A 10,167-nucleotide genomic window follows, 5' to 3' on the forward strand; every position below is an offset into this window, starting at 1 on the left:
TTTGTTTTAAGTGTTTTTAGACCCATTTTGCAGGATGGGAGACGAGCTCAGCAGCCAGTCTAGTCATGAAGCCAGTAATTAGTGGAATTGGGATTTGAACCCAGGGTGGTCTGAGTCCAGAAGCCTCTTTCTACAGAATCATCTACAGGCATACCTCGTTTTATCGCACTTTGCAGATACTTTTTTTTTTTTTTTTTTTAACAAATTGAAGGTTTTTGGCAACCCTGTGCGCATTGAGCAAGTCTATTGGCGCCATTTTTCCAGCAGCATTTGCTCACTTCACGCTCTGCATCATATTTTGGTAATTCTCACAATATTTCAAACCTTCCACCAGCAAAAAGATTACGACTCACCGAAGGCACATATGATGGTAGCATTTTTTAGCAGTAAAATATTTTTTAATTAAGGTATGTACATGTTTTCGACATATGCTATTGTGCACTTAGTAGAATATGGCGTAGTGTAAACGTAACTTTTCTAAGCACTGGGGATAATAATTCATGTGACTCACTTTATTGCCAATATTTGCTTTATTGTGGTGGTCTGGAATTGCACCTCCAACCTCTCTGAGGTCTGCCTGTAAATGGTGTAAGAATTTGTGCTGTAGGAACTGAGAGTTGTGTCAGTGAGAACTGGGGCTAGATCAGGGAGGAGATGGAACCTGAAATAAGCCTTGGTGAGGGGTTAGATTCGGTAGAGAGAATAGACATTAGTGCTGTGGTGAGTATCCTTGTCTATATTACCAGGTGGGAGGTTCTATTCCTTGTCAGGGGGGTCCTAAATGCTATTTAGAGGAATGTAAGGCTTAGAACTTGAGAGTATTCGATCCAGAGCAAGACTAGTCTAGTTTCAAGCCCCATCTCTGTCACTTCCTAGCTGTGTTTCCATGGACAAGTCACTCAACCTCTCAGCTGAGCCCAGTTCTTTCACCTTAAAACTGAGAACAAGAAGGACTTCCCTGGTGCCGGAGTGGTTAAGAATCCGCCTGCCAATGTAGGTGACACTGGTTTGAGCCCTGGTCCAGGAAGATCCCACATGCCACGGAGCAACTAAGCCCGTGTGCCACAACTACTGAGCCCACGCTCTAGAGTCCGTGTGCCATAACTACTGAAACCCGCGTGCCTGGAGCTCATGCTCTGCAACAAAAGAAGCCACCGCAATGAGAAGCCTGCGCACTGCAACGAAGAGTAGCCCCCACTCACCGCAACTAGAGAAAGCCCACGTGCAGCAACAAAAACCCAATGCAGCCTAAATAAATAAATAAATAAATAAATGAGAACAAGTAAAAAATGATGATGTGAGAGCTCCCAGGCGGTCCACTGGTTAGGACTTGGCATCTTCACTACCACAGCCCGGGTTCAATCTCTGGTCAGGGAACTAAGATCCCACAAGGTGCAGCCAAAAACCAAAAATAAAAAGCATCAACATTTCATTAAAAAAAAAGAAAAACGAATGATGAAAATTAACGCTTATAGCATACATGTTTCCTGCACTGTTGTGAGTACTTTAAGTATTTTCACTGAATCCTCCTAGAATAATTCCATAAGGTAGTTACTGTTAGTATCCTCTTTTTAACAGATGAGGAAACTGAGACACAGAGCAGTTAAGTATCTTGCCCAAGCTCAAACAGCTAAAACTGTAGTCAGTTCTCTTAACTGCTACATCACAATATCATAGAGAAGAGTTCATGAGATGGTGCCTGGCATATCTTTAACACGCAGAAAGCACCCAAATGAACTTAAAATTAATTACAAGTTATGGCATAGAGAAGGACTCAACTTGTCATTTCTACTCCCAGAAGTTGGGGCATCTCTGAGCACCTATTATCAGTCCTGGTTCAGAGCAGGAAACAGGAACCACTCAAGGTATTTCAAGCAGAAAAATATTTAATACAGGGACTTGGATGCTCACAGAATCACAGGAAGGGATGGAGGACTTGAAGTCAGGGGGCTGCCATTTGGATTTTGGCTTCAAGATCACCCCTCTGCAGCCATAATCCAGAGGTCAAAAATTGCAGCTGTCATTTCACCCCACATCCACGAAATTAAAGAATTAAAGATTGGATAGTCGGAAGGTGGAGTCCAGCCACAGCTCACTCCTGTCTGCAGAAAGCTGGTATCTGCCTCCATCCTGCCTTTCATTAAATGACATTCAGGATCTTAAATGACATTCAGGATCTTAACCCCAAGAGATTATGGGAAATGTCATTTGTAAACGTCCTGCCCTCGCGGAACAGGGCATAGGACAGGGGTGAGAATGGGTGCTGATGGATGCCAAAGGATGATGATGAACAATATCTAGTGCACGCTGCGTGTCAGAGGGAGAAAAGGCCTCCAAGCTCTATATACCCAAGCCAGGAGTCTGGATAATTTGTTTTCCTGTCTGGGGGTGGGTATGTTGGTCCTTCTCTGAGACCAACAGTTATCTCTTTCCTGACAGATGGAGTTCACTTTGTACATCATTAGCCACGTGGGCATGATCATCTCTTTGGTGTGTCTCACCGTGGCCATCATCACCTTCCTGCTGTGTCGTACCATCCAAAACCACAACACCTACCTCCACCTGCACCTCTGCGTGTGCCTCTTCATGGCCAAGATTCTCTTCCTCACCGGTGTAGACAAGACCGACAATCAGGTCTCATATCCTTTAGGCTGTGTCTCCATCCAGCCCCATCATCTCCGAATCTGCCTCTGCTCATCCTTACCCAACTCCCCCTATGCTACTACCCACCTCAGGACCTTTGCATGTGCTGTGCTCTCTTTCAGTACTCGTCCCCCAGCTTCTCACCTAGTTGACTGCTTCTTGTGATAGGTCTCAGTTTAAAATCATTTCCCTGATCATGTTATATATTGTAGTGGTCCCTCCTACTACTCTTTAAACCATTAGTGTTCACCTGGGATGATTCCATCCTCACTCAGGGGACACTTGGCAATATCTGGAGACGTTGTTAGTTGTCACCCCTGGGAGGGGATGCTGCTGGCAGCTAATGGGTGGAGGCCAGGGATGCTGCTAAACACCTTACAATGCACAGGACAGCTGCCCCCTTTCCCCCAGCAGAAAATAATCTGGCAGTAGTGTTACAAATATCAGTAATGCTACAGTGGAGAAATTCTTTTTTTTTAATTGAAATATAGTTGATTTACAATGTTGTGCCAATCTCTGCTGTACCGCAAAGTGACTCAGTTATACACATATATACATTCCTTTTTATAGTCTTTTCCATTATGGTTTATCACAGTATATTCAATATAGTTCCCTATGCTATACAGTAGGACCTTATTGTTTATCCATTCTATCTTTAATAGTTTGTATCTACCAACCCCAAACTCCCAGTCCATCCCTCCCCCTCCCCTCTTCCCCCTTGGCAACCACAAGTCTGTTCCCTATGTCTATGAGTCTGTTTCTGTTTCGTATATAGGTTAATTTGTGTCATATTTTAGATTCCACATATAAGTGATATCATATGGTATTTGTCTTTCTCTTTCTGACTTACTTCACTTAGCATGATAATCTCTAGTTGCATCCACAGCTGAGAAATTCTACTCCTTATCACTATTTTTGCTTCCTTTCTCAGCACCTATTTGAAACCATATTGCTTTTTTGGGTTATTTTACTTATTGTGTATCTACCTCCCCCATGAGACTGTGTGCTCCATGAGAACAAGAACTTTAGCCAATTTACCCCTAGTAACTGTGCCAGAAACAGTAGGCTCTCAGGGTTTTTCCAAAGGGAGTGCTACTGACGTTTCAGGTGGGGTGATCATTCTTGATGCAGAACTACCCCTCTCACTGCGGGATGTTTCGCTTTCCAGACCCCTTGAGAACTAAAGGCTAGTAGTGAGCCTCACTCTCATCACGTGACCAGGGGTGGGCAAACTTTTCCTGTAAAGAGGCAGATATAAATATTTTTGGCTTTGCAGATGCTATGGTCTCTGCTATGACTGTTCAGCTCTGCTGTTTTAGTGTGAAAACAGCCATTGAGAATACATAAATGGGGGTGGCTGTGTGTCAATGAAATGTTATTTACAAAACAGGCAGCCAACCCATGGCTGTAGTTTGTGGACCCCTTCCCCTCCCCCATATCTTCAACCATCCCCTAAAGAAGGGTGATCATATATCTGTTTCTCCCCAAACACTCCCAGTTTTAGCACTGAAAGTTATACGTCCTGAGAAAACCAGGCAAAGCTGGATGATTGGTTACCCTACCATAAGGATGGAGCCACCCTGGTGAAGGATAAGTACTTGTGGAATGAATGAAGGGGCCGTGTTTGGGAATCTCCAATCAAAGTAGCTCCTCCTTTGCCCTCTTCCTCTGAACCTGCTCTCTGGAGTGGGGGATCCTGAATGTGCCTGATTCTTCCCTGCAGATGGGCTGCGCCATCATCGCGGGCTTTCTGCACTACCTTTTCCTCGCTTGCTTCTTCTGGATGCTGGTGGAGGCTGTGATGCTCTTCCTTATGGCCAGGAACCTGAAAGTGGTGAATTACTTCAGCTCTCGAAACATCAAGATGAGGTATCTCTGTGCCTTTGGCTATGGGCTCCCGGCGCTGGTGGTGGCTGTCTCTGCCATCATACAACCACAAGGTTATGGGATGTATAATCGGTAAGTGACATCCTTCTCTCTCCCTGAAAATTATTATTATTATTATTAATTATCCCATGATGATAATTATATGAACTCAAGAAGAGCAGTAGTTGTGACTCCCATTTATTGAGCCCTTACTTTATGTACTGTTGGTCTCAGGGCTGCCATATACAGTAGCACAGGTTGTGCACTGCACAAATCCAGGAGCCATTGTTTGCACTATAGTATCAGTGGATGGTGGTGATGTAAACAATGAACTTGATGGCACAGGTTTCAATTCGAGGACTCTGGAGCCAACCTGCTTGTGTCTGAATCCTGGCTCCATCACCGTGTTACCTTGGGCAAGTTACTTAAACTCTGTATGCTTTCATTTCATTATCTATTAAATGCAAGCTAATGACAATGCCTGTATCATAGTGTTGTTGTGAGTGTTAAGTGAGTTATTATCTGCAAAACATTTAGACAGTGTTGGGCACAGTGTAAAGCATTATATATGTTATTTTTACCACCATCATTATTGCCATGGACTGTTTTAAAGTGAGGTAGGTTTATCACATGATTCTATGTGAGAAGATTTTAGGTAGTATGCTAGTGAGCCCTAATTAAACAATATTTTTGAATTTATTTTGTAGGGCATTAGAAAAAAATTGCTGGCATATCAAACTCATGATTTCACAGACATGAGTCCATTGTATAGACATTATTCCATTGTATAAGTAAAAAGTTGAATCAATTTTGAGGGGAAAATTAGGTAAGTGACAGGACAAGTAGTATGTGGATAGGGTAGAGACTGTAATTCAGTGAGTTACTTCATTTCATCCTAGGATGGACCCTTGTTATTGTAATTTACAGATGAGGAAAGTGAGCCTCAGAAGGGTGAAAAGACTTTCTCACTATCACACAGTGAAAAAGTGGCAGGGTGAGGACTAGAATCTGGGTCTTTCCAATCCCAGGGCCCCTGTTTATCACCCTGGTGCTATAGGCACTTTGCTGAGCTGTGTCTGGGGGATTAAATATCTAGGTTTCCTCCCTGCCTGCTGATGGCTTATACTTCAGGTGAGGTCATGAGATAAGGGGTGAGGGAATGGAATTCATGATAAAGGAGTGCCCTTCATAATCTAAACCCTGTAAGCTTTACAAATATATATTATCTCTGGTATTTCTCAACAAAATTCCTATGTTTCCACTGCGTACAGCAACACCATTCAATGACACTACAGTGTTAATACTGCCCTCTAGATCTGTGCAGTGCACAACCTGTGCTATGGTACATGGCGGCCCCAAGACCAACAGTGACTAAAGTAACAGCTTAATAAATGGTAGCTACAGAGGAAACTGAGGCCCAGCACAGTTGCAGGATTTGCCCAGGGTCACATATCTAGTAAGTGTCCAAGTTGAGTTCAGGTCTGACTGCCTTTTAAAAAAATATTCATTTATTTTTTTTGAAGTATAATTGATTTACAATGATTCAGGTGTACAGCAAAGTGATTCAGTTATACATAAGAATATATACATATATTCTTTTTCAGATTCTTTTCATTATAGGTTATTACAAGATATTGAATACAGTTCCCTGTGCTATGCAGTAGGTCCTTGTTGTTTACCTATTTTATATATAGTAGTGTGTATCTGTTAATCCCAAATTACAAATTTATCCCTCCCCCCTTTTCCCCTTTGGAAACCATAAGTTTGTTTTTTATGTCTGTGAGGTCTGCCTTGTCAGGAGATAGAGGTGACAATGCAAGGGCACCATGATGAAGTGCCTGATGTTGGTGTGGGTAGTATAAGCCCTGACACAGACCAGAGAAGGATGAGGGCATATGGGAGCTGGAAAGTTCATGGAAGCCTTCCTGGAGGAGGCAGATTTTGAATGAGCCTTGAAGGCTCTACTGAAATGTACACATAAGTGAGGACAAATCTTGCCTAAGGGAGAGCTCAAGCTGTCTTTGGAGAATAGATGGATTGGATTGGAAGAAGAGGAAATTGGGGAGGGGCATGGAATTTGGTGAATACTTTCTAGGTAGTAGGAACTACAGAAAGTTTTGGAAGAGAGGAGTAGCATTGGCAAGGATTTGAAATGATCTCAGGAGGCACTAGGGAGTGGGGAAGTGAGACAGGGAGAAGGAGGGTGCATTCCTGAGCAGGTCCTGCTGTAGGTAACTGGGGCTCAATCCCAGTAGGTACCTCTGGGGGACCGTGTAGGGCACATACCACAGTTATCCCACCCACGAGGTGAGGGAGCTGGCATATTTATCCAGCTACCTCCCATCAGCCATTGGTTGAGGGCTGCTCCCTGGGGGAACAAATTTTCTGAAGCTTTTAGTCTGATGCCCTCAGGCAGAGATGCAGATGCTAATGAGGAAATTGGCCCGTATTTACTGGAGTAGTTATCCTTGAAAGGATAGGGGCAGCATTTTCTCATGATGCAAACATTTTCTTGCCTTTTGATCACTCTACTACTGGTGACTTACATTCCAGGGAGAGAACATCTGGTCGGCCAAACTTGATTATTTTCCTTCTCTTTCTGGGGAAGGCACACTTCTGCTAAAGGAATATTGGGGTGCTGTTACGAAACATGGCAGAATAGTTGTCAGGTGGTGAAAACAGCAAATATCTACTAGAGGCATGACGGAAAAAGGCAGTTAATTCTCCCTCCCTCCTTCCTTTCCCTTCCTCCCTCCCTTCCTTCCTTCCGTCCTTCCTTCCTTCCTTCCTTCCCTCCCTCCCTCCTTTCTTCCTTTCTTCCTTCTTTTTCTCCCTTCCCTCCTTCCCTCCCTCCCTTTATTGCTTCATTCCTATTAACAAATAATTATGGAATGCCTCATCCATGCCAGGATTTGCACTGAGTGCCGGGTATTCAGAGATGAATAAAACGTTCAAAGTCCAAATTCTCATGCAGCTCATAGCCTAGTAGGGGAAGATGGACAATTTACAATATATAAACAGCTGAGCAAGATAATTTATGATAGGTGCTATAAAAAAAAAAGCAGCAAGCTCTGTTAGGAAAGGACCAGGGTAGTGGCTTTTCAGAGGACGTGATGTTCGAGCTGAGATTTGAATGACAAGGTATACTAGGTGGCGAGTTCTGGGTAAAGGGGTTACATTCACCCAGGAAGAAGATCTGAAAGAGGAAATCTGAAATGTGACCTGGTCCATCCTGAAAATTTTCATGTCAGTCTCATCTCCCAATATTCTCTCCCATTAGCCCATCTGGCAGGGTGTGAGTAATTTTAGGGTCAGGACTCTGAGACAATCACTGACTCCTGTTTTTCTCCATAGCTGCTGGCTGAACACAGAGACAGGTTTTATCTGGAGTTTCCTGGGGCCAGTGTGCACAATTATAGTGGTAAGCTGATTGCTTGTTGCAGTGTGTTTTGGAGGAGGATCAAGGAGACCCAAGGGATCAAGAAGTGCCAGTGAATGTTGCAAAGCTCTGGTCACTTATTCCTCAAAAACGTGCTCCATTCTGATCCATGATTCCTGAGATTTCCAAGTTAGAGTGTAATTTCTTTGATTTGTAATATATTTTTTTAATGCCAGCGTGCAAATCCCCTGGAAGGGACCACAATCTTATCAATCCTTTGTGTTTCAGTAAGAATGGGTCTATTGATCTCTTCTGAGTACAGATGTTGAATAAGAGAACAGGTAGGAAGAAATTAAGAGCAATTGGTTGGTGCGGGGGAAGGGCTGGAGAGGGAAATGGTGGGAAAGAGGCAAAGGGAAACCTGGAGATTTTTTTATTTTTATTTTTTTGCTGTGTTGGGTCTTTTTTGCTGCACGCAGGCTTTCTTTAGTTGCAGCGAGCGGGGGCTACTCTTCGTTGCGGTGCGCGGGCTTCTCATTGCGGTGGCTTCTCATGTTGCGGAGCACGGGCTCTAGGCACACGGGCTTCGGTAGTTGTGGCACGCGGGCTCAGTAGTTGTGGCTCGCAGGCTCTAGAGCACAGGCTCTGTAGTTGTGGAGCATGGGCTTAGTTACTCTGCGGCATGTGGGATTTTCCCGGACCAGGGCTCCTGTGTCCCCTGCAGGCGGATTCTTAACCACTGCACCACCAGGGAAGCCCCATGGAGATTTAAAAAAAGTTTTATGGAGGTTTAATTGACAAAAACTATATATACTTAAGGTGTACAACTTGATGTTTTGATGTATGTATACACTGTGAAATGATCACCACAATCAACCTAATTAACAAATCCATCACCTCACATACTTACCATTTTTTCCCTTTTCTTTCTTTGTTGTGAGAACCCTTAAGAGCTACCCTTCTAGAAAATTTCGAGTATATAATACAATATTGTAACAGAAGTCACCATGTTGTACATTACATCTCCGGAACTTACCTTGCATAACTGAAACTTTGTACCCTTAGACCAACATCTTCCCATCCCCTGGGAGCCACCCTTCTACTCTCTGGGAAGCCTGGGGAGACTGGGGAGGTTGAGTACCATCTCCTTGCTTCCTTGCCTCCAATCTAGATTCTACAGTCCTGCAAGATGAGAGTCTTCTGACTCTCACTCATGGTGGCTTGTTTCCTTGAGTCATTTGTAATTGTTAATTGTGAGCTCATATTTGACTGATCTAAATCTTGGGAATTCTTGAGGTTTTATTCCTCCAGAGGGGTTTTGCTTACTTCTATCAAGGTTTTGAGGGTCCATGTGTTAGTTTCCTAGGGCTGCCATAACAAAGTATCACAAACTGGGTAGCTTAGAACAACAGAATTTTATTGACTCACAGTTCTGGAGGCTAGAAGTCTGAAATCAAGGGGTCAGCAGGCCATGCTCCATCCGAGGGCTCTAGGAAAGAATCTGTTCCCGTCTACTCTCCAAATTCTGGTAGTCTCAGGCATTCCTTGGCTCGTAGATGTCTGTCTTCTCCCTGTATCTCTTCACATTGTCTTCCCTCTGTGCATGTCTGTCTCTACGTCCAAATTTCCCCTTTTTATAAGGGCACCAGTCATATTGGATTAGGGCCCACCCTAGTGATTTCATTTTAATTTGATCATCTCTGTAAAGACCCTATATCCAGATAAGGTACCATTCTGAGGTCTTGGGGGTTAGGGCTTCAACATATCTTATTTTTTGTGGTCGGGGGGGGGACACAATTCAACCCATCATGGGGCACTGGTCTTGATACTAACTTCCCAGATGCATCCAGTGGAAATAAACCAAGATCATCCAAGAACAAGCAAAGGCTGTTTATTAGGAGATTGCTATGGTAAGGGAGTCAACCACTTGCATTGTTAAAGCGCTTTCTGAATTGGTCAGAGACTAAAAAGCAGGCAGATGAGTGGGAAAGCTTTATAGAGGAAAAAAGGGAAGGTTTCATGTGTGCCCTGCTTGGCAGCTGTAGGCATGGGGACCCTATGGGTAGGCTAACTAAAAGCAAGGCATTCTATGTGATTGGTTAGGGTTACATACTGGCTTTCTCCTTTTGGCCCTAAATTGGAAGCAGGGGCAGAAATGAGGGAGGCTGTCAATTATTAGTCAAGTCCTGGTCATTTGGGGTCAGTTATTGTGTGGCTTCCTGCCGTGGTTACTGTAGACTGTGGGTCAGAGTTCTATTTTTTTTTTTTTTTTTTTTTTT

The 10,167-nt window shown here is 43.7% G+C and overlaps 1 protein-coding gene across 1 annotated transcript in view; it reads left to right on the forward strand.

The window, feature by feature from the left end:
• ADGRE1 (adhesion G protein-coupled receptor E1) overlaps positions 1 to 10,167 on the forward strand; it is a 47,683-nt gene that overhangs the window by 30,588 nt on the left and 6,928 nt on the right. Inside the window, 3 exon segments of the mRNA XM_007460740.1 lie at positions 2,440 to 2,634; positions 4,367 to 4,602; positions 7,864 to 7,930. Coding sequence (XP_007460802.1) covers positions 2,440 to 2,634; positions 4,367 to 4,602; positions 7,864 to 7,930 — 498 coding nt within the window.

The sequence above is a fragment of the Lipotes vexillifer genome, unplaced genomic scaffold (assembly GCF_000442215.2).
Source record: "Lipotes vexillifer unplaced genomic scaffold, Lipotes_vexillifer_v1.1 scaffold1011, whole genome shotgun sequence".
In the NCBI taxonomy this organism is placed as follows: Eukaryota; Metazoa; Chordata; class Mammalia; order Artiodactyla; family Lipotidae; genus Lipotes; species Lipotes vexillifer.